At 50.6% G+C, this 27,829-nt stretch overlaps 2 protein-coding genes and 1 long non-coding RNA gene across 10 annotated transcripts in view; 2 read left to right on the top strand and 1 right to left on the bottom strand.

Annotated features, from left to right (window-relative positions):
• Wdr1 (WD repeat domain 1) overlaps positions 1 to 1,663 on the top strand; it is a 40,563-nt gene extending 38,900 nt beyond the window's left edge. For all 4 annotated transcript variants that reach the window (XM_078021038.1, XM_078021039.1, XM_078021037.1 and 1 more), the window contains one exon: positions 555 to 1,663. In XM_078021038.1, coding sequence (XP_077877164.1) covers positions 555 to 661 — 107 coding nt within the window. In that variant the 3' untranslated portion in view covers positions 662 to 1,663. The remainder of the gene's footprint in view (positions 1 to 554) is intronic.
• A 14,545-nt stretch (positions 1,664 to 16,208) lies between these two features.
• LOC144366609 (uncharacterized) lies at positions 16,209 to 24,573 on the bottom strand. Its single transcript, XR_013425687.1, has 3 exons — positions 24,199 to 24,573; positions 22,046 to 22,879; positions 16,209 to 21,658 (listed from the first exon to the last, which is right to left on the bottom strand). It is a non-coding gene; the product is annotated as an uncharacterized LOC144366609 (long non-coding RNA).
• Slc2a9 (solute carrier family 2 member 9) overlaps positions 17,797 to 27,829 on the top strand; it is a 136,185-nt gene continuing 126,152 nt past the window's right edge. For 2 of the 5 annotated variants that reach the window (XM_078021034.1, XM_040292665.2), the window contains exon 1: positions 27,544 to 27,675. The gene's annotated coding sequence lies outside the window, so the exon portion shown is untranslated. Of the gene's footprint in view, positions 18,737 to 27,543; positions 27,676 to 27,829 lie in introns of those variants that run through there. The other 3 variants (XM_040292664.2, XM_078021035.1, XM_005318964.5) reach the window with 3 other exon arrangements.

Here is a 27,829-nt window from a genome sequence, read left to right as displayed (position 1 = left end):
TCTGCAGTTCGGATCCTTGGCTGGTTGAGAACACAGATCCAGAACCCAATTACTGAGACCCCAGGCATCATGGTGCTCACATGTAATCCCCTGACTCAAGAGAGGAAGGACGGACTAGGGATCGAGCTCAGCTCGGTGGTAAAGGGACACTGGGTTTAATCCCCAGTACAAAAATAAATCCAGATGCTGAGGATTGGCTGAGTATCTGTTTTCTTACCTAAAACTTTTTGCTTTATGCATAAAAGAGAAAGGAGTTTTTCCTCCCTGTGGAGGGAGAGGACATTTTGATGTTGGAGAGGAGCTGCTGGGGGCTGCAAGCAGAGGCCAGAGATGCTGCTCATCACCTTGCAGTGTCGATAGCTCTAGGCCAACCATGGCTGCTCCCAGCTCCTGTCCTTCCAGGCTTGTCCCTCTGAAGGTGGAAGGGGATCTGGCTGACAGCCACCAGGTTCCCAGAGCCCTGTGGATGGCACAGGCTTGCTTCCATCTTCCTAGACAGGTGTACACAGAAGCAGAGAAGGTCCAGCTCCCTAAGTGGCTCCCTTTCTCCCCAGATGCACACCGGCTACACCATGTCAGCAGCCTGGCCTGGCTAGACGAGCACACGCTGGTCACCACCTCCCACGACGCCTCTGTCAAGGAGTGGACAATCACCTACTGAGGACGCCCTCCCCACCCATGGACCGAATCAGGGACTAGTGTTTAACCGCAGCGGAGCATATTCTCTTAACTGTTTCTGTAACGCGCCCCTCGCCCCCCCGCCGCCCAGGAGGGAAGAGGGCCTGGGTGGCCACCTGCGTCCCTGCAGGGTGCTCGTGTCTGTACGCGTCCTTCTGAAAGCTTTAGACAGTAGCAGTTTGCACATGAAAAATAAAGTGAGCACTTAAACAGCGTGTGGAGCGTAACTAAAACCCACAGCCCAACCAGAGCTTGAGAACGCGGAACATTCCAGAGGCAGCAGCCTCCAAAGCACAGAGACCCAGCCCATGACTCTTGCTGTCCCACGGGAGCTTGGGAGCTTGGACAGGGAGTGAATGGGCTCCCCCTTTCCTCCTGCACAGGGAGGGAAGAAGGGACGCGCATTGCAGCCGACAGGCTGTGTTCTGAGGAGCTGATGTCTGTCTCCCCTATGGTGTGTCGCCACAGGGCTGTCTCCAGGAACCGCCCCCAGATCACACAGGGGCACACATTAACCCTGGATGTGTTTCTTTTGTCGATTTTGTGCTTGCTTTTAAGAATGGAATTGTGGGATTTTTTTTTTTTTTTTTTTTTACGTATCTTGACTGTTGTCTGTCATGTTCCCGAGCTAGCGGCTACAGCACCAGGTCCAGGCGTTCAGAGCCCTTATTAGCCAGATTAAGATGTCCTGGTTACCACCATCGTCACACTTCAATGTTCTTGTCTCCCTGCCCCTCTGCCACAGGAGCAAAGGTTAATTTAACAGCAAAGTTGAAGTCACTGTTACCTAATTGTCATCGTTTTTACCTTTTTTTTAGTGCAGAAATTAAAAGTAAGTATAAAGCACCATGATTTGGAGTCTTTTGCGTGTGTCGGAATCACTGGTAAATGTTGGCTGAGAACAATCCCCGCCTTGCACTTGTGAAAACACTTGGAGCGCTTTAAGACATTAGCCTGAGAAATAATTAAATATCTTTTCTCTTCATTGTGGGTCACTGGCTTTGTGTGATGGGGCCTGTGGGGGGGACTCGTGGGAAGGTCTGGGGGACCCTCATGGCTTCAGGTAGCTCCTTCTGGGGCATTTAGATGAAAATAAAATTCCCAAGCATCCACATAAGCTGTAAAGTGAAAGGCGCTGATCTTGATGGAAAGACATCATAAAATTAGGAATTTACAATCCCAATAAAATGTTTTCTCCTCCTAAGGAGCTAATCAGTGGCTCCTATGATTCATGAATAAAACGGCTATAAATCAGGAAGAGGAGACTAAATATTACTCTGGTGTCTAGAGCTAGGGTGGACACGGAATTATTGAGTAATGGTGTGGATGAAACTTGTGACAATCTGAGAGAATGAGGTGGTTACCTTGTCCTTAGACCAGGCCAAGTTAGCTATAGATCAAAGTTCTGAATTTTAGCAAATGGGGCCATTTACACTAGAGTACAAGAAGGAAACAGGAGTTTAATCACCAGCACAAGTGTGGAAGAACAAAAATTAGAGGGTAAAAGGGATATACGTTTGTGTACATAAATACTTTAAATCCACTTTGAAGAGGAAAAAAAATACCATCCACAAAAGCATGACAGACACTACCAGGCCAGAGGATGTGTATGATGTTAGTTTTTCTTTAACACATATTAATGGAAATTACACGTGTCATAGATTTCAAGATACGTGACTGAGTCACAGAGCAATGCATGTAGAGTAACAGCACTTAGGAAAAAGTGCCACTTGGGATTTTAGAACAGTTTTGAGAGAAGGTCCCCAGGGAGGAAGGAAAAGAGCATCTGTCACAAAATTGGATTTTTTAAAAAATGCACCCAAGATCTTTACTTGCTTCAATAAGGGAGATACTTGTACACACAGTAAACTTTAAAAGGAAATTAGAAATCAAAGGGCCACTTTGCCTTTGGAGGGAGAAGACAGGCGCAAGTAGCACTTGAGAGTCAGCAGTGTGCTCATTATCAGTGGTCGCACACCCCAAATCGCGAGCAGTTCTGGAGAGGAGAAATTCACAGGTGAGATGGGACCTGCCCTCTAGCTTTGTTTATGGCAACAGCAGTTCCTTAGTGTAGGCCAAATTCATTTTGTAGAGCAGCTTTTTACCTAAGCTGTTTAAGGATTCCAAAGCCTTTCTAGGCTGCACTATCAGTGAGCAATGTCTGATGGCAGAGGGAGCGGCCACGCGCCCTATGTCAGCCTCATCTGCCAACTTTGCGCAGCAGGTAGACCTGGTCCTCACCCTGGAGGAAGCAGTGTTATACAGTGTGATAGAAAGAGCTGGACCAGTCAGGGATCTTGGGTCCTGTTTTCCACCCTCATGCTGACCTCTTGGGGTTGAGATGAGGAAGCATGACTAGAGGACTGCTGTCCCTCGTGGGCCTCGGTGGATTGCAAAGCTGCTTTCTCCAGCGTTCCTGTTCTTGGATGGCAGAGTGGATGCCCTGCACTTGAGCACATTGAGCAATGCAAACTGAATATACAGACTGGATATGCCAAATGGAATCCCTGACAGAAAGAAAACCTTCATGTTGACACTGGTCTCTGCATTTACGTGTCTTATTTTTTGTCTTTGTTTTTGAGTCATGTCTCACTAAGTTGCCCAGGCCGGCCTTGAACTTGTAATCCTCCTGCCTGTAGCAGGGATCTCAGCCACAGCTCGTGATCTCTGCCTTTGCATAATGGTATCAATCACCAGACAACCAGCTGGGCATATGCATTCTCCTCCAAGGAACTCACTTACTTAGTAAATGCCCCTGAGCCTGTCAGAGCCAAGTGGAGCCCCAGTGTGATGAAGAACAGTCACAGCGGCACTCTTGATATTCCTGGGAATCATTAAAGGCCCCAAAGAGGTTGTAATTATATGGAGATATACTGTACCAGACATTGAAAACCAAGCAAAAAATTAAAACACTACTGTAGCTTAGGACAGTAAAACCCACTACTTGTTAGCATGCTTTTTTAAAAAAATATTTTTAGTTATAGGTGGACACAATATTTTTATGTGGTGCTGAGACTCAAACCCATTGCCTCATGCATGCTAGGTGAGTGCTCTACCTCTGAGTCACAACCCCAACCCCATAGCATGCTTTTAAGAAAAATACTTTCCAAAACAATAGCAAAAAAACAAAACCAAAAAATTTGACTATGGCTCTTACTCCAGAAGAGGGAGAGGAGGAGAGCCAGTGGACCTCCAATATGTACCAAATTCTAACACCATCAAGATGTTCACTTGCCTTGCTGAACTCTGATGGCTTTGGGGAAAATCTGGGGATAGATGATTTTTGCTGATATAACAGTTAACAAGGTGAATTTTTACAAATCTCATTTGCAAGTGTCCCATCTGAACAAATCGCGATTTCCTCAATACTGTGCATCTAAAATGAAATGGAGAAATGTTCGATTACTGAGATTGACATGAAATTGTTGAGACTGATATACAACTATATGATATAAAAATAACAATATAATATAAATATATAAAATTACTAATGCTCATCATGTCAATGTGATACAATCTGCAAATCAAACTTGAGTTTTAATTGTGACCTATTTTGCATTAATTATATATTTGAACTTAGAGCATTCTATTTTTAATAAATATCCACTTACCACTTTTTTACAAATTGAAATTCTGGGTAAGATTTTTTTCTATAAAAATGATGTTACTGAAAAACTTGACAACCAATGGTTTGGATCATTTTTAAAAAGCAATAGTTTCTTATTACTGAATAAAAACCAACTTCAAATTTGCCCATGAGTATTTAGGCCCAGAAAGAAAGATTCTAACTTTTAACCTTTGATAACTATTTTTATATATTTTACTTAAGGGTGAGCAAAAACAATCCCCAAAAGAAAACCCATGCCGTTTCTGCTCTAACACCTAAGAGGCAATTTAGTAGGACTAGTATTAGTGATCCCTTTATTTAAAAAGAGAACAGGGCTGGGATGTAGCTCAGGAGTGGAGTGCTTGGCCAGCATGATGGAGGCGTTGGATTGGATCTAAGTTCTGCAATCAATCAATCAAGTAAAAATAAGAAAAGAATTACTGTGCTGGGTGGGCCTACTTTTTCTTCTATTAGGTGCAGGGTATCTGTTCTAATGCCTAAGTCTTTGATCCACTTTGAGCTGAGTTTTGTGCTTGGTGAGAGATAGAGGTTTAAATTCATTTTGTAATATGTGTGACAAATTTCCAATTTTCCCAGCACCATTTATTGAATAGGCTTTCTTTTCTCCAGTGAATATTTTTGGAGCCTTTGACTAATATGAGATAGTGTATTTATGTGAGTTTGTCTCTGTGTCTTCTATTTTGTACCATTGATCAATTCTTAATAATTATCTAATTATGGAAGGGAAAGCAGAGCCTTGGATGTTTCAGGCAGGACAATTCTTCATGGGGTGGTTGTTATTCTGGACTTTACAAGAAGTTTGGGTGCATCCTTGGCTTCTACCCACTAGATACCAGCTGCACCCCCTGCCCAGGTGTGATGACCAAAAATGTCTCTAGACATTGCTAATTTAAAAGGGTCACTTTTTATTTCTAAGAGCTAGATTTTCACTGTCACTGTTAAGCAGAAGAACCTTGCAACATTCTAAATTTAATTAATAAGTTAATTTTTTTAAAAAAAATCCATGAATCATATATTTGACTTCTTCATTGTATTCATTCAAAGTTCACTTAGCTGCTTATTTGCTCATGTATTCAGTGGTAGGGCAGCAAACAGCGCCGCACCTCTCCTCCTTGTCGGACAAGCTTGAGAAGCATGCGGCATCCTTCCCATGGGAACTTCATCTGCTGTCATCTGGTTCCAGAAATGTCACGAAGTTTGGAGTGCTCTTATTACACCTGCTGTTTTAAAGATGCATTTAATTTAAGTAGTCGGTGTGCAGAATGGCGTACTTTTGATTCTTTCATGACTAATACTCCTTGGGCCTCCTCTAATACCAGCCCCTTGCTTAATTTGGGGGACACACTCGGCTTTGAGAGAAGGGCAGATGTGGTTTGTCATTTCCCTGAATTTTGCGAGCGGTGGGAGGAGTTTGAAGGAAGATTCTAGAATGAACGTGCTACGTGTGGTAGAGGATATCCACGGAGCACAACGATCCTGAAGACGGGATGTGAGACCCACCTGGCGTGGGGGCACGGCTGGCCATTAGCCCACCTTTCTGGTTCCAGTGAGATCCTGGACGCACAGAGCCTGGTATAGAGCTGGCGCCTTTCGTACCCACCTCCCACACTTCCTGACTTGCAAGGGAAGCAGAAGCCCTTCTCCCGATTCTGGTGGCCTGCATGTCTCTGGTTTCCGAGGTCCTTGGTTGCAGTGCACAGCTAAAAACAGCAGAGAGCAGCTTCAGATCATGGCTGGCGGAGACTGAGCCAGGGTGCTGGATAACAGGCTCCGGCCAGAGAGGCTAGAGGAAGCCCAGTGTGGGCCAGCAGCCTGGCAGGCCTCCTTCCCTGCCTCCAAGCAGGAAACCCTGTTTCCTGGCTGGCTGCCCTCAGAGAAACTGGCTGGGTCTGTTTTAAAACATCTGAAGTTGGCTGGAAGGGATAGCTCCCCTCACTGGCACTGGTTCTCAAGCCTGCTGGGCTCAGCAGGCGGCATGCCAGCCTTTGATCTCACCTCCTTTGTGAGGAGGGTGGCTACCAGGAAACTGCCTTGCAATTATCTTGTTTAAGATGAGCAGAGGAGATATTCACTCCCTGCAGGAATAACCTGAGTTTCCGGGGAGGTCTCTTTTTACTAGGAAATAATGAACATTATTCTAGTTCAGGGTTGGGCTAGTGTGCTGGCACAGACTTCTGGCTTCTCACCTTCTTGACCTTGTTCGAAATCCCCTATTCTCAGCTGCTTTCTGGGGCAGAGAGAGGAGTAAGTTGCAATATGGATGGAGTTTCTCTTCTTCCTCAGGTCACCTTGCCAAAGGCAAGCTCTTCCCTCCTCGAACCCCAAGAAAGGTGGACAAGGTGGACTAGGGAATATCTTTGCCCATATATTGGAGTTTTTTTGGTTTTTTTTTTTTTTTTTTTTTTTTTAGAGTGAGAGAGAGGGAGAGAGAGAGAATTTTAATATTTATTTTTTAGTTATCGGCAGACACAACATATTTGTTGGTATGTGGTGCTGAGGATCGAACCTGGGCCGCACGCATGCCAGGCGAGCGCGCTACCGCTTGAGCCACATCCCCAGCCCATAGTGGAGTTTTTAGGCAAGGAGCATTTCTCAAGGTGTGCTCCAAGACTGCCCAGATCTGAAACTCCTTACCAAAGTGTTTATTCCAGTTTGGCAGCAACTGTGGCAATGAAGCCTCAACTGTCCTGCACCCATCAGTCTCACTCCTAAGTCTATATGGGAGCATGGAATGTTTGTGTGCATCCAAAGAAACAGATAAGGTTATTGGGGTAGTGCTGTTCAAAAGATTCTAAGGCTGGAATCAACCCAGCTGTCCATCAACAGGAGAACTGAGGAACAAATGTGGTCCATCCATATTCAGCAATAAAAGTAAATAACTTTGGATGAAGAGAATGCATTCAGCTTGCTGAGCACAAAGTCCAGGCAGAGTGTGAGTCCACTCACAGGAAGCTCAAGTGCAGGAGAAACCATGATGGCAGAGTTTAGAACACTGGTGCCTGGAGGATGGTGGAGTTCCTGCTCAGGAAAGTTATGCGGGAGACAGCTGGGGCATGGGACACGCTCAGCAACTCCTTCTGAATGGTGTTTTTTTAGATTTGTGCCTATATGTGCAAACTTGCCTAAGCCATGTCCTTAAGATCTATACCTTTACTAGACACACATGCCCCTCTCGACTTCATCCAAGACCCACCACGTTGGAATCTCAGCCCGGGGCCTGGGGGGCAGTCCTTTGCACCCCTGATGGGTGCCCACTAACCATGTTGGAGCTGAGCAATTTTGAGTGAGGTGTTTTGGTCATTTCCTAAAATCACAGTAGGCCTCTCTGGCTTTGCCTTAGTTGGTCACTAGAAAATAAGACCAGTGAGATATTTCTCATCTGTTACGATGGGGCAGTAGGACCCTGTGACCAAACTTGTTACCATTTTTACCCAAGATAGAAGCCACACTGTCATGGAAATAGAGGCAGGGGGATCTTTCCCATTTTTTAAAAAATTGAAAACCGAAACCAATTATTTCTATTGTTAGTAGACAAACAAGTATTTTAGATTTATAATCAGTCTACATGTAATTTTTGAATCTGTCCCCTTCTCCCCGAGTGTCCTACAGTGCAGTCAACAAGAGGAGGAGCAGCTGACTACTGCCAAGACTGGCACCTGGGCAAGGCCCACTTCAGAGCCCAGGCCGTGGTCGGCAGCCTGCCATTCCATCCTGGTAGATGAGAGGCTGCTCCCAGGTCCCTGCGTGTGGCTGCTGGGAGCATGGCAGCTTGCCTCTTCACAGCCAGCGAGACAGAGTCCCCTGCAAGACGGAAGTCACAACTTATGCCACGTCGTCAGCCATGTGACCAGGCGCACCCCTCACCTGTGCCATCTGCAGAAGCAGGTGGTAGGTCTGTCCGCCCCCAGGGAAGGAGACCCACAACCCACACACAGTTCCTGATCACTTGCAGTTGTACGTATGTGTCCATTCGATTATGTGTTAAACTGTTCTATGTGCATTTTGCGATTACCTCTAAGCCTACAATAGCTTTCATAATTTTTATATTTTAAATCTGAAATGAGTTTTTTGGATGTAAGTGTGCCCAGAGGCAGCCAAGCAGAAAGAAAGTCACTGCTCTCTGTGTTCAAGGTTGTGTAAACTCTGGACTGGGTCAAGAGGTATCTGCTGCGTACAGAGGCCACATTTCAAAAGGTTAAATATTCTTAGCTCGTTGGTAAAGTTAGTGAGTGAAGTTTAGGAGTTTAGTCATGTATGAACCTCACTTTCTTTCTTTTTTTTTTTTTTAAAGAGAGAGTGAGAGAGAGGGGGGGACACAGAGAGAGAGAGAGAATTTTAACATTTATTTATTTTTTTCTTAGTTCTCGGCAGACACAACATCTTTGTTGGTATGTGGTGCTGCTGAGGATCGAACCCGGGCCACACACATGCTAGGCAAGCGCGCTACCGCTTGAGCCACATCCCCAGCCCTGAACCTCACTTTCTTGCCACATTTCTTGTGTTTTGTTTTTGTTCCCATTATGGACAGCCTCTTTATTTTTAAATATGATTCTCATGGATCATTGCTGTCACCCAGGAACTGGGCTGACTTTTGGATACATACCAAGTCTCCTGATGCTTTGCTGAACTCCCACTAATTCTAAGAATTTTAGTATTTATTTTCTTATGATTTCTTGGTACATAATGTTGACATCTGGAAACTGCCAGTTTTTATCTCCTCCTTCCCGGAGGCCATAAGCCCAATTGAAATCTTGTGGGAGAAAGTTCTTTAAAAAGCTTTAACACTCAGTTATAAACCTCAGACGATTATGGGGTTTCTTAGCCTCCCTGTGTCTCCTTAAGCATCTTCCTCAGAGAGCTATTGTGAGGACTTAATAAGATAACACTTGCTGGCACAGTATTCACCTCCAAGCTCATAAATGGACAAAGCATAATAATTACAATAGGAACTTAAACGGCGACAACGGGGAAGAGACAAGTTGATAACACCACGCTGCAGGGAGGGGTCAGGTGACAGATGGCGGTGACATCTATGGAGGACCCTCCCCTAGGGATAGAGCTGTCAGTCCACAGCCTTGGGAGATAAAATGGTCCCAGACCCCATAACTAACTGGAAGGCAAGTGGGACTCGGTCCAGCTGACCTTGCCCCAGAGCCCGTGCTGGCCCTGCTGGCCATCATCCCGGGGAGAGGACTGAATGCTCACTCAGCCCGAGGCTCACTCCCAGCTGCACCTCGGGGACGTTGGGGATCTCCAGCAGTGGCCATCGATGTGGAGGCGCTCTGACACCGTAACTTCTCATGGCTCCCAGGTGATTGCAGTGGTCAGGGTGGCGAGCCTCGGATGTCCCCAGTACCACGTCTGTAACACATACGTTTTGGGCAGTAGTCATGGAGGCCTGGCTCCCAATTCCAGATGACTCCAAGAACATCCACCCTGTCTTTGTAATAAGTTAATGTCTCCATCGCTGTGAGGTTAATTTTATGTGTCAACTTGGATGGGCCACAGTGCTCAGCAACGTGGTCAAATATTACTCTGAGTATTTCTATGAAGATGTTTTTTTCAATGATATTATATATTATACTCTGGACTCTGAGTACAGCAGTCCACTCTCCATTAGGTGGGCTGGTCTCACCTCATCAGTGGAAGGCCCGCCTCTGAGGCGGGTGGGATGATGCAGTCAACCACCCGGGGGGCATGTGTGGCTTCAATTAAGTTCCTAGCTGCCCACAACTCAGATGCTCTGCCCACAGCACCAGGCCAGGGTGAGACCCGGGGTGGTGAATGACTGAGCTGTGTAGCTGCTGCTGCCGCGGTTTTAAGTATCTGACAACCTTGCCAGAGGGCCCGGCACAGGGAGCCAGGAGGCCACAGCAGCCCTTCTCTGCTGAGAATCCTCCTCTGTGCTCACTGCCAGATGTGCACATTCGCACCACAACCTCTGCCCACTGGCATGCACCCAGGCAACCACAGCCATGGGTGACAGTTGGGGCACAACGTCTGATCTTGGGGATCGGCCCTCTAATCAGGCTTGTTAAGAGGGGTTGTGAGTAAGCGGGGAAAGTGAACTAGGGGCTGGGTGACACTTCAGTTTCTTTGTCTGCAAATGAGGATGTTAAAGCCACTGAGATTCTCAGGATCCCCTGGGATGGCGTATAGACATGGTTAGGGACCTTCGGGTCTTTGGAAACCTTCGTCTCCTCTCAGCTTGTCCTACATTTCAGGGGAGTTCCTGGGAGGATGCTAAACGCTAAGAAAAAATGGGCAGTCAGGACTGTCCTGAGAGGCGGGGCGTGAATCTCCAGCTGAGCGCTGGGGTCTGCAGGCAGTTCCCAAGGCAGTGCTACCACCTGGGGTGCAGCTAGCCAGTGGTCTGCTGCCAGCAAAGGGGGAAGGAGGAGGCCAGGGCGGGCAGATCTTGAGACAGACTGAGACGGAGATGGCCTTTATGGGTGCCGGGGGCGCGGGGGGGTGGGGTGGGGGATGTTGGGGCTCAAGAACCTATTTCCTCCAATTCCTTCCATTCATTCTTTTTTTTTTTTTTTTAAATATTTTTTAGTTGTTGATGGACCTCTATTTCATGTGCTTATTTATATGTGGCGCTAGGAATCGAACTCAGTGCCTCACACGTCTGAGCCACACTCCCAGCACCCCCCCCATTCATTCTTTTAACCCTTCCTTCCACAGAGTGCTGAGCGCTGCCTTCCTTTCCTGTGGCTGCTGTAACAAATCACCACAAACTCGGTGGTTCAGGCATGCCTGACCTGCCGCAGGTCGGAGCCCCTGATGCGCCTCCCTGGGCTGAAATCCAGGGGTCGGGCGCTTCTTTCTCGAGCTCTGGGCCGCGTTTGCTTCCTTGTTTTCAGGCACCCGCGTCTGCAGACCTTAGCTCTTGGCTCCTTCTCACGTCCCATCTCTTTCTCCCACTCTTTAGGACCCTTATGATCGCTCTGCAGCCAGCCCAGCCACACAGGGTCTTCCCATGGTAAGGTCAGCAGGTGCCAATGCTCTCTGCAGCCTTAATTCCCCCTTTGCCAGGTAAGGTGACACATTCCCTGTTCCTGGGATTCGGGTGTGTACATCTTCAGGGAGGTGAGGGCATTGCGTTCTTGCCACCAGTCTCTGGGCTGTGCTGACACTGTGCATAGTGTACATGGGACAGATGGGAGCTGGTCTCCTCCCTCCTGGGGAGGGTACAGGAGAAGACAAGTGGAACAACGTAGCAATGAATATCAAGTGGCGATAAGTGACAAGGAAACCTTGCTATGTCCAAGGATGGAGGGTGAAGGGTACTGTGTGTGGTTTTTCCAAAGCACATCGTGAAAAACCTCTGTGAAGGTCACATCTGAGCAGAGACCTGGTGTTAAGAAGGACCCTCCAGTGGGGGTGCTGTATTCCAGGCAGGGCAGGGGAGGGGAGGAAGTGCAAAGGCCCTGAGGTGAGTTGAGGGAGTTAGGAGAAGACCAGCCATGTGGAAGGGGGAAGTGGAAGGAGACGATGAAGGCAGGGGTCAGGTCATTCGCCAGGACACTGTGGGCCAAGTGGCTTGGGTTTTGGTTCAGAGAATAACAGAAAATGGCTCCCCTCAGTTTGCAGGGGGTTGTGGGTATGGCAGTGAGGGCTACGGTGATGTGGGCAAGAGACACCTGGCTGGCTGAGGGTGGAGGGTGACCTTTGGCAGCTGTGGGAAGGGTTCTAGCAGCACAGCCCATGGGACCATGCCCAGTCAGGTGGCAGGTGGGAGGAAGAGAGGGAGGGGAGAGGGTTGGACCCCTGCCCAGAGCTGCTGCAGGGCTGTCTGCCCCGCTGACCGAGGCTGATGGAGCCCGGGGAGAACAGAATGGGTGAGAACCAAGGTGCTCTCCATGGGCACAGGCCTCTCAGGAGGGGCAGAGCAGCCTGGGGACAGAGCCTCCGTCAGGAGGCGTGAGCTTGAGAGCCTGTCGTGGGGAACCGAGGTGGATTCTCTGGGGCCTTAGGCCCAGCAAAGGACGGAGAGGCAGATTCCATCCCACCTGGACAGGTCTGAGGGACGTGGTAGAACCGTGGGGGGAGGAAGTAGCCCTGACTCTTGGAGGCTCATGTCCATGTCCCTTGAGTAGCAGAGGGAACATGGGCCTGAGGCCACAGCCATGGCCACGCGCTTGGGCCTCATGGCCCCGCGCTGCCCACAGCTTCGCCTGTGTGAACCGCTTGCTGCTCTCGGCAGCTTGTGGTATTCAGAGGGTGGCCTGGACAGTCAGGGCCGGCTCAGGGACCGGGATACTTAGTGGGGGCCGTACAGGCCAGGGCAGAGACCAGGCTTGGGAAGCGGCTGCTCTGAGTGTCACCTCATCTCTCCTTGCCCGGGACCTGGGCTCACACCTGGGTTTCACAGTGAACCCTGCAGAGGATGCTGAGCCCAGGCAAGGACTTTGCCCAGGGCCCCGCACACAGTAGGCGCTCAGGGGCTGGGCTGCCAGGCAGGCTCCTTCCTGCTGAAGACAGGAGTGTGGGAGAACTCACTCACCTCGCTTTCCTTATTTCTCTACAAAAACAGGAAGGAAAACTGGGGGACATCAGATTCACAACGTCTCCTGAATGGATCTCAGTCTAGGCGATTCTTTTTGTGACTGTGGGCTCCAGGGGATGAACCCAGGCTCACTTCCTTCTGAGCTACACCCCTAGCCCTTTTTTAAGACACAGTCCCTCCAAGTCCTTAGGCCCTTTCTAGATTGCTGAGGCTGGTCTTGAACTTGGGATCCTCCTGCCCCGGTCTCCTGAGTGGCCGGGTGTACAGGTGTGTGTCACATGCCCGGCTGCAGTTTTTTTTTTTTTTTAAAATAAAGCCCTGTCCTTTTTTCTTAACTTGACTCTTGGAGGACAAACAGGGTTTTAAGTGAAGCTTCAGATTTTGAAATCAGAAGAGAACAATGCCCCACAGGAGGGAGTAAGACGCACATATCCTTCCCCGTGTCTCTCTTCCTGCCTTGTTGCCCACTGAAGTTGAGTGGGCACGCCCCTGCTGTGGCCCCTGGGGCGCAGCACAACAGGAGGAGCTTGCAGCGGACCCTGTATAGGAGCCTCTTTGGAGCCCAAGCAGCAGCTGGTCTTCTGTTTCCATAGGAAAAGGAGTGATGGTGGGGTCTTGTGGGGGGACTGGGACTGGGAAGAGGAGACATGGCCTTGAGGATCCTCAGCCAGGAGCCACAGGGTACTTTGGTGAGTTTCCCCTCTACCTCCTCCTGGGTTCCGAGTGGAGGGGCAAGCAAGAAGGCAGGATGGCATTCCCTGACCAGGGATGACTGGTCACCCCTGCTCCATTCTCAGGGCTGCTCCAACTTCCGGCACAAGAGCATCCATCATGTCAAGACAGCACACTGGAGCTGGCCCTGCAAACCCCCCACAGCAACGTGGGCAGCTGGCTCTGCGGTTTGCCTCCTTCTGCCCTCCAGCACTCCTCCTACTGTCTTGTGTTGAACTTCATGAACAACGATTGGGAAACAGGTAAGAGAGCTTGAGTCCACAACAGCTGAGTACCGTCCAGAGCCAAGTCTTGCTCAAGAACGCTGGTAATAGTCCGCCCACCTATAATCACACTGTATTCCTCAGCCATTAACTTTCAAGCATGTTCCGTGAGCCAGGCATTGTGCTGAACAGACAGACGCCCTGGTTCCTGCAGAGGGCAGCCATTGTCCTGGAGAGGGCAGCCCAACACCAAGTCAGCAGGGAGGAGGACTGTAAGAGTGACAGGTGCAACAGAGGAGGACTGGGGAACAAAGGGAGGGCCTGCTAGAAACGCAGACATCCTACAGGCACCAGGGGGCGCTGTCAGGCCGGCAGATAGGAGAGCAATGAAGGCCAGCGGGGCAGGAGTCCTGTGGGAGAACAGGGCTTGAGATGCAGTGGGACCTGGAATCAGGCAGCTGCTGTTAGATGCATGAGGTAAAAAGGAAGCAGAAGGGACCAAGGGCATTTCTGAGGGTTCTGGCTAAACAAGGAAGCTGCAGGGCTTTTTACTGAGATTTTGGGTCAATAGGGGATGGGGAAAGGAAATATTTGAGGTGGAAACTCAGGAGGCTGTGATTATCCAGAGGTGATGGCAGGTGCACCATTGGAAATGCAAGTCTGGAGCTTAGAGCTGTCTGGACTCGACATTTTTGTCCAGATTTTGTCCCATAAATGCAAATGTTTCTGATTATTTTTCCTGATTGGCCTTGACAAAACCCCTTGGCTAATCAAGAGCAGCATTCCCCTGCCTAAGACTGTGTCAGTCTGCACTGGGAGACAACCTCCCTCCCACCCACCATCAGGCAGCAGCTGCAGTTGCTACTTGCTTAAGATCCAAAGTCCTAGGGTCCTCTGCTGTGATGCATGCAAATTTTGTAGGTCACATTGGTAAGTCAAAGAGGGTGTTGATGGGGGACAGCCACATGCCAGTGGTGGGAACATAAGGTAAGGGAATAATTCTATAAAATGGGCCCACTATGCTGACCCACACAGGCTTTCTTTTCCAAGGAGCAATTTACCTGCAGCTCTGCCTGGCTTAAGAGGACAGGGCATGTCAACAAACTACCTCTTACCTGCAGGAGAAATTCAGGCCTGAAATAATTCCAATAAGAGGAACACAAGTTACCCAGACGGGTGGGCTTCTGTGGACCTTACACAGATCAGATCTCAGAACTCAGGGAAATAAGGATAATTCCCCCAACAATAAATCTGTAAGAACAGGTTCCAGTTGGAACCAGTTAGCATAGGCCCAAGTGACCTAGAATGGTCACGGCAGTGGGGACTTGAAAGTCTGATGTCATCCTGCTGTTACTTAAGAGTCAAGGGGTGGAACTAGATGGGACTTGCTGGAAACTTCCCTGGGACCCTACAATAAAACTGAAATGTGGGAGGGGTGTGCTGCCCCTCTCCTCTCTGAGGGGACCCACTCCCTCCCTGAGAGTACCTTTTCCCCTTTCCCGTCCCTCTAATACACTCGTGCCTGCTTCTCTGAGTGACACGTCTGAGGTCTTTCTGACTTGATCACAGGAATTGGGATTTGAAGTGGGGCTTTTCATGCTGCCTCAGTTTCCCAGAAGTTCCCTGGCCTGTCACAGTAGGACAGGGACCACCTGTCCCGCAGGCGTCAGGACTCAGTGTGGCCCTGGCCTCGGCGGCCTCCCCTGGGATGTGGTGTTGCTTCTTGCTCCCTGGGCAGGAGGTGGAAGGTCTACTTCCTGCTGCTCTTTCCTATGCCTATGACTGTCACTCTACAGATCAAGGAATCATGGCCAAATCCCACCCATAGGAGTTCAATAGTTTGAGGTCTTCTATTTAGGTCACTAGTCCATTTTGAGTTCATGTTTGTATGTGCTGTAAGGTGGAGTCCAACCCCATTCTCTGGCATGGAGGTAGCCAGTTTCCCAGCGCCGTGTTGAAGACTGTCCCCAGGCCAACGTTTAGCATCGGCAGCCTTGTTGAAGATCACGGGCCACACGTGCAAGTCAAGCATTACTGCTGGGCCCTCTGTTGTGTTTCGTGGGTCTGTCCTCATGTCTCACCTCCCTGTCTTTGTTACTGTTGTTTCATAGCATGTTCTGAAATCAGGGAGCGTGAGTCTCCAACTTTGTTCTCTTTCAAGATCATTTTGGCTTGTAATTCCATACAAATTTTAATATGAATGTTCCTATTTCTGCCAAAAAATTGGGATTTGATAGAGATTGGATTGAATCTGTAGATTGCTGTTAAAGAAGATCTCTATGACATCTCTTTGACAACTTCTCCCTCCTCCCCCTCCTCCCCCCTCCTCCTCCCCCTCCTCCCCCTCTTCCTCCCCCCTCCTCTCCCTCCCCCTTCCCTCCTCCTCTTCCCTCTCCCCCTCCCCCTCCTCCTCCTCCTCCCTCTCTTCCTGTTTGGTCATTTCAGTATACAAGTCTTTCACTTCCCTGGTTAAATTTATTCCTAGGTATTTTATCCTTTTTTGGTGCTGTTGTAAAAGTTATTTTCTTAATGTCATTTTTCGAATTGGTCACCGTTACTGTAGAGGAACACAACTGATTTTGGGGTGTTGATTTTGTTTTCCAAAACTTGGCTGAATTCGTTTGTTCTAAGTGTTCTGGCGGAATCCTAGGGGTTTTCTAAGTACAAGAGCACACCGTCTGGGAACAAAGAGAGTTTTCTTCTCCTTTTCCAACTCCCGTTTCTTTTCTTCCTCTTTCTCTCCTACTGGTGTTGCAGAACTTCCACTGGTTTGCTGAGGGTTCACTAGTGGTGAGGATGGGCATCCTGCCTGCTCCTGATCTTGGAGGATCAGGCTCAGTTTCCCCACGGAGGACGATGGGAATTGTTAGCGTCTTGTGCCACTCTTTGTCATGCTGTGGTAGTTTCCTTCTATTCTTAGCATGCTTTTATAAAAGCTGGCCAGATCCTGCCAATGCCTTCTCTGCCTCTGTTCAGATGATCATGTGCTTTTTGTCCCTCCTTTTGTCACAATGACTGATTTCTATGTGTTGAACCATCCTTCCATTCCAGACTCACACTCACCTGGTTACAAGGAGCAGGCTTTCACTGTGCTCTCAAATTTGTTCTGCTAGTGTTTTGTTTAGGATCTTTGGGTCAGTACTTATAGGAATATTGGTCTTCAATTTTCTTTTCTCATTGTGTCCTCCTCTGCTTTTGTGTACCTTTGTCAGGGTAAATCTGGCCTGGTAGAATGGGTGTGGGAGGGGCCTCTTCTCTTTAGTTCTGTGGGAGTGTTTGAGAAGAGCTGTGTTCCTGCTTCTTTCAACGCTTGTAGAATTCTCTGGTGCGAGCGTTTGGTCCTGAACTTTCCATTGCTGGCGGGTATTTGATTACAGCATTCATCTCCTCACTAGTTACAAGTGAGCTCAGATTTTCTATTTTTTTATGATTCAGTCTTGGTAGATTGTCTGTTTCTATGAATTCATCCATTTCTTCTAGGTTATTCAATTTTCTGCTCTTTTTTTTAAAAATTCAAAGTTATACACTAGTAGAGTATATCTGAGCATGTCATGCCAAATAAAATTATTAGCATGATTTCAAAAGGATCGTCCAGCAGAATACAGCATGAGCTACTTTGCAGTTGTGGGATGCAACTCAAAACCCACAAGCCACTGTCTGCCCTTTATTTTAAAATGAAGTTCAATTTTCATGATCAAATGTTTCCACAATTAGAACAGAAAAACACAAGAGATTTAGAAATAAATTGAAAATGTAAAAGGAAGCAAAACCGAACACATTTCTGGAAAATACCACGAACAGTTTTTGGTATTTGGCTCATAATCATTGGTTTGTTTACTGAGTACCTTGGCTGCCCTGCAGGGGACATGGACACTGCTATTCCAAACTGCAGGGCCTGTTCAGGCGGCCACCTCCCTGCAGTTTCTTACAAAGGGCGGGTTCTGTTCTTGGCAAGAAGTCATCCAGACTTCTGCGACCTCCAGGCTCTGGGCTGCCCGGCCCCTTCCGTTCTGCTCCGCAGCCAGGCCTCATTTCCCTTCCCTCCTTCTCTTGTTTGGCCTCTGTGGGGACAAGCAGGAGCAAGCAAGTCCCCAAGTCTCTTCAGTTCTCGTGAAAAGTCCCAGCAGGTGTTCACCAAACCAGTGCCAGGGGCCGGGTGAGTTGCCTTGGCATAGGAGAGTGGACCAGGGCCAGCACCCCAGCTGGACAGACTCCCGGCAGAGCTTCCCTCGCCAGCACACGGAGAAAAGGGTCTGGCTGGAGAATCCGCGTCCCCTGTGCCACCTCTTGAAGGTGACGCCCCGTGAGTACTGCTTGAAGGGTGGCTTCATCTCCCTCCGACTCCAATCACAAAGACAGGACATCTTGCAGTCAGTCTTGCTGCTGGAAGGAAGATGTCGAACTGAGATTTGTCTGTGGCTTGGCAGCGGACACCACAGGTCACCCAAGAAGCCTGTCACTTAGAATGCTTTCAGGAGGCTCCTGACCAAGTGGACCCCAGGGGTCCGCATAGGAGGGCTCACCTTCTTCTCTCCAGAGTCTAATCACTCAATCTCTAAATGGTCCTAACACCCACAGGAGCTGAGAGCTGGCTGGTCTAGGAGAGTTCCAGTCTCCTCTGCTCCTCGGCTCTTAATCAGATTCTCTAAAATTTAGAAGAAATTCTAACTCTATTGTGCTGGTGAGAGAGCAGTAACTGCAGTTCAGTTTCTCTCAAGTTCGAGTGCAGCCTGGGGTGGGAAAAGATGGAGGAGGGGTCTGCCCCACTTCAGTTCCAGTTCCTGGGTGTGTGACCTCAGGCAAGTAATTCGAGCTCTCTGAGTCTTTGTTTGTTCCTGTATGGCAAGAAAGCCAAAGCAGTTGAAGAAACCCTTGCACTGAGGATGAAGAAGGCCAGCTTTCTCAAGGGAGGTGAGCAGATGATGAAGGCCAGCTTTCTCAAGGGAGGTGAGCAGATGATGAAGGCCAGCTTTCTCAAGGGAGGTGAGCAGTAACTGGAAAGCAAGCTGGTTCCTCGCAGGGCTCAGGGCTGTTTCCCTTCCAGGGCTCTTGGCTTGGCATTGCTCCATGCTTAATTCTGAAGATCACTCAAACAGTTACAGTTAAATGCAGATCAATATCAGTTCTCAAAAACAGAAGCCACTGCCACTTACTCAGCTGGCTGAGCTCAGCTCTGAGCCTGCCACAGGTGCTGGGTTGAAAGACCTGGATCCCAGAGGGGCATGGGGCCTCTGCCTGGGGCAGCTCACAGGCTGCTTAGGAAAGTCCTGCCAGTGAGTGGGACCCGGTCAGGTGAGGAGAGCAGGCGAAGGGAGGGCCTTGCTGTGAGGCGGCATGACAAAGCAGCAGTGGAGAAGAGGCCAGGGTGTGGAAGCCCAGGGCTGCTCTGTGCCTAGGGCCAGGGGATGGATGGGGCATGGCCAGGAAGGGGTGCTGCTGGCACGACGCTGCCCAGAAGAGCCCTGAGTAAGGGCCGCCCTTCCCTCCCCATCCCCCTCCTTCTCTTAGTCTTCATCCCAAAGGAAGTGGGAGACGTTGAAAGCTTTGGAACAGAGCTGTGAAGGCTTTATCAGTCTTTGAGGCAGAATTCTCCAGGGATGCTTCTCTACAGAAGCAAAGGTGGAGACTGGCCATCGGGAGACCCGCAGGCTGATGTCCTGGTGGAGAGGCCAAAGGCCTGGGCCAGGTGGGATGGAGGGCTGGGTTGGTCAGTCCTTCAGCACTGAATCGAATACCTCGATAATCAAGTTGTAAAGAGAAGAGGTTTAGCTTGGCTCGGTTTTGGAGGTTCAATCAGTGGTCGGCTGGCTCCGTGGCTGTGGGCCCGTGGTGAGGCAGCGCATCATGGAGGGAATGTGGGGGAGTAGGGTTCCCACCTCATGGACAGGGAGCAGGAAGGACAGGACAAAGAGGGGACCTTTTCCCCTGGTCCCCCTCAAGGGCACACCATTCAACAGCTTAAAGTCTCCCGGGAGACCCCACCCCTTGAAGCTTCCACCAGCTGCCAACAGCAGCTCACTGGGGACCAAGCTGCTAACACTGAGACATTGAAGACCCGAACCAAAGCAGGGACCATTAGTGACATCTGAGATAGGATGAGCGTCCAGGAGAAGGAAGGAGGTGGGAGATGAGGTGTGAGAGAGGGCTTGTCACAGAGAAGGCGATGCCACAGGGCGGACATCAAAACCGTAGTGCTCAGGGGAGGAGCCAGACACGGCAGGTCACGCACTGCACGATTCCGTTTTTCCAAAATGTCCAGAAAAGGCAGCTCTAGAACCTACAGAGACAGAACCTGGAGGACTGTTGCCAGGGGCTGGGAGCAGAGGGTGACGGCCGATGGGCACGTGGTTTCTCTGGGGGACGATGGCAACATCCCCCAAATTAGATAGTGGTCATGGTCACATGACTGCTCTGAACAGATTCAGCAGCAACAAGGGGTCTGTTTGATGGTGTGAAATCATACTCAACAAGCTTTTTAAAAAAGAGAGCAGTATTGAAAGGCCTCGAGGAATTACGGAGGAGAAGCAGCCTGGTTAACGCTGCCGGCTGAGAACAACGGACCTCTGTCCGCCTCAGCCTGGTGAGAAGTGTTCATTCATCGTCTCTTTTAATCTGGACCCAGTGTGAAAATTAGGTGCATTTTTTTTTCAATTTTACAGATGAGAGACCAAGACTCAGGTTTAAGGGAACATGAATAGGGTCAGACTATTCACATGTATGAAAATCCAAAGGTTGAACTCGTCGTCAGTGCTGGTCTAATAGGATCAGTTAACTCTTCCCCATGCAGCCATCCCTTGGTACCCACAGGGAACTGGTACCAGGATGCCCCACAGATACCAAACTCCACAGATGCTCGAGCCCCCTCTATAGAATGGCATGGTATTTGCATATGAGCCGTGCACGCCCTCTTGTGGACTTTAGATCATCTCTGGGTGACCTACAATTCCTAACTTGATGTCAGTGCCACACGAGCAGTTGTTACTGTGTTGTTTAGGGAATAACGATAAGAAAAATGTCAGTGTTCAGTACAGAGGCAGTTCTTTTAAGGGTATTTTGGCCAGTGGCTGAACCCACATGCAGAACCTGCAGGCATGGACGGGTGACCTTGTCCCCGGCCGCAGCCGCGGAAGGAGCCCTCCCAGGGACAGCTCTGTGCTGGTTGCTTTTGTTCTCATTTTTCAGATGCAGAAGCTGAAGTTCAGAGTTGATCAGTGACAGCTCAGGGCCAAGCAGCCAGGGAGGAGGCAGCTGGGACCCCCTTGGGCTGGCCCAGGCCGAGCTCTGAGCACTGAGCACCTCCTTCCCCAGGGTCTGGGAGTCCCTGGACTGAGAGAGCCTGGCTCAGGGCCAAGGGCACTGTGGAGGGAGGACTTCAGTCTGCCTTCTGATGAGTCAGTGGAGGGGGCTGTGCCAGAGCTCACGGGCCAAAGACCAGGAATGTTGGCGACAGGCCGAAAGAGAGGCTCAGCATGGCAGCTCTGGGTGCTGGCAGCCCTTGGACCTCGGACCTCAGAAATCTGCAGGCCACACTGTTTTGCAGGGCATGGAGTCAAAGTGACAGAAACCAGAGAGGGCAGAAGATAGTGCATTGCCCAAGTTCAGTGTTTTCAACAGGCTGACGAGGCTGACGCCAGAGCTGTCATCTAAGTTGGCCTAAAGTCAAAAGTCATCGGCCCCACCAGGGCTTTGTACCCGAGCTTCCCATGCCCAGGCTGAAAGAAAACCTGTTCCTGGAGAGCCAGGGGACTCCAACACGCCTCAGGAGCTACTGTGGCCGAGGGAGCTCAGCTTAGTTGTCCCTCTGCCTTTTTCTTGCTGGGTGACTTTGGGTTAGTAGTTTCACCTCTCTGGGCCTTGATTCCCCAACCTGTGACCAAGCATTTTCAGGCCAGATTCTGTAGGTATCTGTTGAGTGAGAAAATAAGTAGATGAGTATGGAGCAGGTATTTTGCTAGTCTAACCAGGCAATGGCCACATTTGGATAGCCAACCATGGAGTCTCCCTTAGGTGTGAAGAAAGGGTTCTCCACAGATAGGGTGTGAGTAACAAATGTTCCAAAGAAGCCAGGATGAACGTTGTGCTCAATGACATCTATGCCATGTTCCTTTTTTCTTTTTTTGCTTTTTTGGTGGGCTGAGGCTGGAACCCAGGGCCTCGCACTTGCCAAGCAAATGCTCCATCTATGAGCTGGAAATACAGCCCCGGCCCCTCAGGGTCTTTTCCCCTCTTCTTCCCTATCAACACTGTCTCTCTTAGGATTGAGAAAACCATGTCAATAAAGAATGAACTTGCCATTTTGAACTCCGTGGAGTCCTGGGGTATCTGGGGTCCTGGCAGCTCGGGTGCAGTGTCCTGGGTAGGAGGATGGAGTCATTAGCTCCCCCGCTGTGGCTGTTGGATGAACCTGGGAGGGAGGTGGAGGCAGCATCTGGACAGGCACAGAGTCCAGGAGAAGCTGAGGTGATGGGCAGGAGGTTGCCATGGAGCACGTGCTCACAAAGCAGGGCACATGGCAGCGAGGGCCAGCAGGTGGGCCCCCGGGGCCACCCAGACCCCAGCGCCGAGGAATGCCTGCGGCACTGTGCCCAGAAGGATGCTGAGGGTGAGGCCACTCACTGTGGGGACCAGGGATCCCATGTGGTCTGGCTCAGTGGAAAGTGGCCTGATGGGTTCAGAACATCTGCTGCAGCGTGGGAGGGGAGTGCAAGGGCAGGAACGATTTGCTCCTTCTTGGCTGACAGAGGCTGGAGAGGCGGGGGACCATGTGCAGCCTGCTGAGAACTGGACTTGATCATGGGAGCCAGACAGGCAGAATGGAGAGAGGAGCCGCCCAAGACTAGACAGGCAGAGCCAGGAGCGGGGAGCCAGGGTTGGTGGACAGGTGGGGTGTCAGGACTGCACATCTACCCGTCGTTGCCGGACAGCCTTCATTTCTTCCTGTAGCACAGTCCAGCGTGACAGAGTCAAGTAAGCTGTGACTAGTCACCAAGTGGAAATTCAATTTCGACAGAGCCCCAGACAAAAGGAGCAAACTGAGTTTGGCACTCAGGGTCATGTGGAGAGGAGGTGCACCCCCACAGCAGGGCTGAGCTTCCGTGAACAGCTCCCCAGCGTCCGGCTCTGGGCCTGGAAAGAGAGGTCAAGTTTTTGCTTTACCAAGAAAGGCACCTGCAGCTCTGCTTGCCTGCATGGCTTGCCATGGTCACCGGCTGTGCTGTCAGAGTTGGAAACCAGCCAAAGTCCACTTGCTGCCCGTGGAGCTGAGCCTCTCCCTCCATATGGAGGAGGGTCTCACCTCCCTCTGCAGCCTGGTGTGCAGGCTGCACAGCCCCAGGTAGTGACAGTGGCCAACACGGGGCTCCTGCTGGCATGGGCCAGGCACCCTGGAGCTAAGCATGCAGGGGCCATCTCCTGCCAACCTGAGTTCACCTTCCAGTGATTTACTGTTACTAGCCTCAGCAGCAGTAACAGTCTATCTATTTAAGGACCAGATTAATCTTCCTGCTTCCACCACGTCACCATCTTCCAAATCTCCCCCAACCCTCACATCCCAGCTCCAGGTGACCACAGGCAGAACTTTGTAAAGAGGTGATCTGATCTCCCCACCCAATGCTTTCCATTGCTCTCAGGACCCAGTGCCACTTTCCTGGCCTTGTCCCATGCCACAGCCGAGAGCTCCATCTACCCGGTCTCTCAACTCCCAACACAAGCTCCCCCCAGCCCCAGGCCCTTTCTTCTGGCTGTTCCTCCTGGTGGCCCACCCCACTTCCGACTCGCACACACACCCCCAGTCTGAGCGCTAGACTGGAGTCAGCTGGCGGCCTCTCCTCCTAACCTGTACCACTTTCTAGAGTTCGCCATAATTGATCTAAACGCCAATTAAGAGGCGTGGTTGTCAGTGACCACCCTACCCCTAACCCACTGGACTGCCGGCTCCTTCCTGCCTTGCACAGTGCCTGCGATCGGGGGGCCAACCATGGGGCAGGGCTCACCACTGGGCGGACAGCAGGGCAACGAGTGAAAACCCAGGTTCATGGGACATCAGCCAAGCGCCACGCCTCCCCAGCCCTGGCTTTGCCTGTGAGAAGGAGCAGTGCATGGGGAGGGTCCCAGTGTCCCTGAGCCCACCCCACACAGTGTTCAGGCAGTCGAGCCTGTCCACGTCAGCACCCTGGGTGCTGGGAGTCCGGGTGCCGTCCTCCAGCAGTGCAGCTGCCAAGCCGCTTATGGCCAGTTCTACAAGGAAGGATTTCTGCCTGGCTCCTCTGTCCCTCCCTGGCAAGGACTGAGATTTGAGAATTTTACAACTGGAAACACTCACTGTTTCCTCCTTTAAAATACAATTAATGTGGGGGTCCCTCCTGGCATCCTACTGGGCTTCCGACCCTCCTCAAGGGTGGGAAGATAGAGCCGACTTGGGGCTGGGAGCAGAGGGGCCTCCCTACCCTCTTCGCAGTCGCAGCTCCTCGCGCTCCACCTGGTCTGGAAATGTGTCCTTGGGGACAGGATTTGTCAACAGCGCAGGCTGTGTTCAGATTGTGCACAGCTTTGGAGCGATTAGGCTCGCCCAGAACTACAGGGCACGGCGCCCCAGCAGGCAAACCCTTGACCACCAAACCCTGGTCTTCATGATGCTGATGGCAGCTTGGCTCCTCTCACAGGGTGAAGCTGCTTCTTTTTTCTCGTCTTGGAAGTGGGAGGCGGGCAGAGGCAGGCAGTGTGGAGTGGTGGCTACTCTGGGCGTGACTGGCCCTGGGCCCTCTCTCTTAGCTGATGTGCAGCCAGTGCACTGCCAGAGCCCTGGCTCCCCAGCCAACTGTGCCAGGAGCCTGCCGCTCATGCCTCTGCTCCTGACCTGGCAGAACAGCTCGACAGGCGGAGGCTGGCAGCAGGGGCCGCGTCCTCAAGCTCCGAGAGTTGGCCTTCAGGAGCCTCTAAGCCTTAGTTTCCTGATCTGTGAAGTGGGGAGGTGAATGGCCTCTGGCTGAGGGCCACTGTGGGGACCAGAGGTCCCACGTGGTCTGGCAGCCCGGGGACTGGAGTCAGTAGGAAGAGTTGTGTCTTTTCCTAGACTTGGAACAAAAAGCCCCGAAGGGCCTTCACATCTGGCCCAGTGGTTCCCCAACCAGACAGCAGGACACCTGGGTTGTTGCGGGGGAACCGTCTTTGTCACTGTTTTAAGAGCACTTCTAGGTCATATCGACTCTGGGAGGAAGGTGCGGAGGTGCCCCACATCCCCGCCCCCTGCACATGGGCAGTGCTCGTCACTGCGCTAACCCAGGAGGACAGACCTGCGTCCTGTCTGCAGTGGGCAGCCCAGGGCTTGGGGAGGAGGGAAGGATTGAAGAACGAAGAAGGAGACATAGGGAAGGACGGGCAATGTAAGTTTAGCTTGAGGTTCCACACACCTTTCCAGGCCTGTCCCTTCCCAAATTCTGGGACATCTGCCACTCTTAAAGTCACCATGAACGTAGGCACTCCTGAAGGTTCCCTTGTGCACAGTTAGACAGCCCATTATAGGCAGAAACCTGTAATTCAGGGCCCTTTCCAGTGTTATCGACTGATGGATAATGGAGACCTGTGGCCGTGGCGTTCTACTGTGAAATCACAGCATAAGTCGGCCATTTTAAGGTGAATGACTTGGTGGCATTTAGCCCGTTCCATGTTGTAGGACCACTGTGTCCATCTAATTCCTGAAGGTCTTTTTCACTCCAAAAGGCGATGGTTACTCTTTAATAGGTGCACCCATTCCCTTCTCCACCCCACCCTGGCCAACCACTAATCTGCTCTGTCTCTGGGGATCTGCAAATTCTAGGCATTATAAATGTGGTCATACAAGATGTGGCTTTCCCTGAAGGCTCCTTTCACTTAGCATGACGTTCCCAAGGCTCAGCCATGTCGTGGCATATGTCGGTCTCACATTCCCTTTCATGACTGAATAATATTATTCCACTTTACAAATAGACTAGATTTTGTTTATCCCTTCCTTCAGTGGTGGACAGTGGGCTGTTTCCACCTTCCGGGTGCTGTGAAGAGCACTGCCCTGGACGGACGTTTGTGTACAAGCGTTGTTTGAACACTTGTTTTCACCTCTCTTGGGTATGCCCCAGGAGTGGAATTGCTGGATCACGTGGCGACTCTGTTTGCTTTTTGAGGAATCACCAAACTATTTTCACAGCAGCTAAAATATTTCACGCTGCCCCTGGTGTTGTGTGAGGGTTTCATTTTTTCTCCATCTTTGCAAAAACCCCTTAAGTCTTTTTATTTTTTAGATGGGTGATAGTAAGACGTTTTTCTTCATAGCCCGGAAGGATCCAACAGAGGAAGAAATTGCGTGTGCTGAAGATAAATGAGATCACTGCTGCAGAGAAATTCAAGAGGACAAGAGGCACATGCCCGTAGACCCAGTGAGGGATCCTCCAAAATGAGAAGCCTGTTAGGTGTTGGACAAATGAAATGAGAAAAGAGAACTGTCTCTGCCTTCAAGGCCCTGGAGGGTCTCTGGTGGGCTTGTCCCCCTGGGTGAGAAGCTTCCCCACGGGGCAGTGGGGAAGAAATGGGATTGTGAGTGGTCTTGCTTTAAACCTTAGTGCTCACCCACGGATGTTGCTTTGGATGCTTGGTCTAATCCTTAAACTTCAGTATCCACAGACACACAACGGAATGCTCTGCTCTAGGACTCAGTGAGGCTTATGTATGACATGTGCCTGGCAACAGTAGGTGCTTACTAAATGTAGGTCCTGCTCCTTGGTTCATTCTTTCAATACATTGTGAATTATTGGATAGAAGTAACAAATTTACTGCTATTTGCAGCCTTCTTAGCTTCTAGCCCTATGCTAGGTACTTAGTAGGTGCCCCGTAAACATTTGAAAATGAATAAATAAATGAAAATAATAATAAAGAGATAGACCTCCCCTACAGGATAGTAAACATTCTGGACACTTGCTACATGGCAGGCAAGCTCAAGGGCAGTATCTCATTTGATCCCCCGGACATGACCTTGAGGAAGTAGCTCCTTCCCCCACTCTGCAGAGGCGTGGTGTGTCCAGGGTGACTCGGCTGGGAAGAGGCAAGCTGGGATTCGGACCTAAGACCTCTGACGTCCAATCCCGGGCAGTCCTCATTGTGTCCTGTCCCTCTAGGTGTGGCTAAACCGTTGGCTGGCCACCCTGGAGTGGGAATCCTGTATTACAGCTAAAAAGAGCCCACGTGCAGCTGGGTATGCAGAGAAGGTCTGAAGGTCCTGGGAAAGCAACTCTTCTGCCCAGAGGTGACCTGGGCCTTGGTGCCTGTCCTCTTAGGCACAGGAGAGCTCTCCCTGGGCACAAAGATGCCATCTTCCTAGTGCCCAGGGGTGCGACATTGGAGGTTGATTGCTACAGACATCTCCTGCAGGCGTCTCCCACAGATTCGATGGCTTCTTCCCGCACTAGGCCACCCCTTTGTCAACACCATGACACCAGGGAAATGGAATGAGCCCAGAGGAGGTGGCCTGTTGCTCTGAACGGATGTTGGGGAAATGTAATAGGCCTTTCCTGGTTCCCCCAAGACCTGTTTTTCCAGACCTGAGTAGATGGCTGAGCTGGACACAGCATCCCTCTCCCTTGGGGCTGGGACCCCAGGTGCCCTTCCTTCCGTACTCCCCCTGAACACCGCCCTTGGCTCCCTGTGCCCTCACCTCTCGCAGGGATGGGCCTGAAGGTGGCTTTTCAGTCCTGCGCTGGGCTTGGATCTTGCCCTGGCTGCCCAGATCACTCAGCTCTTCCTACCATGTCCCTCTGCCACTGCAGCGCTCCATGTGTCTCAGGCTGTTGAAGAGTGAGAATTAGCAAGTGCGCGTCACTTTGGTGCTCGGGCGAGACGGCCATGCGGTGTTGGTGAAACAGTGACGATGGCGGTGGCCGTGGCACAGCACTGCACAGGTGGCTGCTCTAGGCGTTTCTCCACGGCTGAGTTCATGCCAACCTGGACCGAGGAGCAGGAGCTCCCTCCTCGTGCGGCTTACCTGGACTCAGGGCTTGCTGTGCCTGTTTCATGTGTCCCTGCTTTGGGACCCTTCCATGACACCTCATTGGA

Source organism: Ictidomys tridecemlineatus, chromosome 9, assembly GCF_052094955.1.
Source record: "Ictidomys tridecemlineatus isolate mIctTri1 chromosome 9, mIctTri1.hap1, whole genome shotgun sequence".
NCBI lineage: Eukaryota > Metazoa > Chordata > Mammalia > Rodentia > Sciuridae > Ictidomys > Ictidomys tridecemlineatus.
This window is presented reverse-complemented; position numbering and strand designations above follow the sequence as displayed.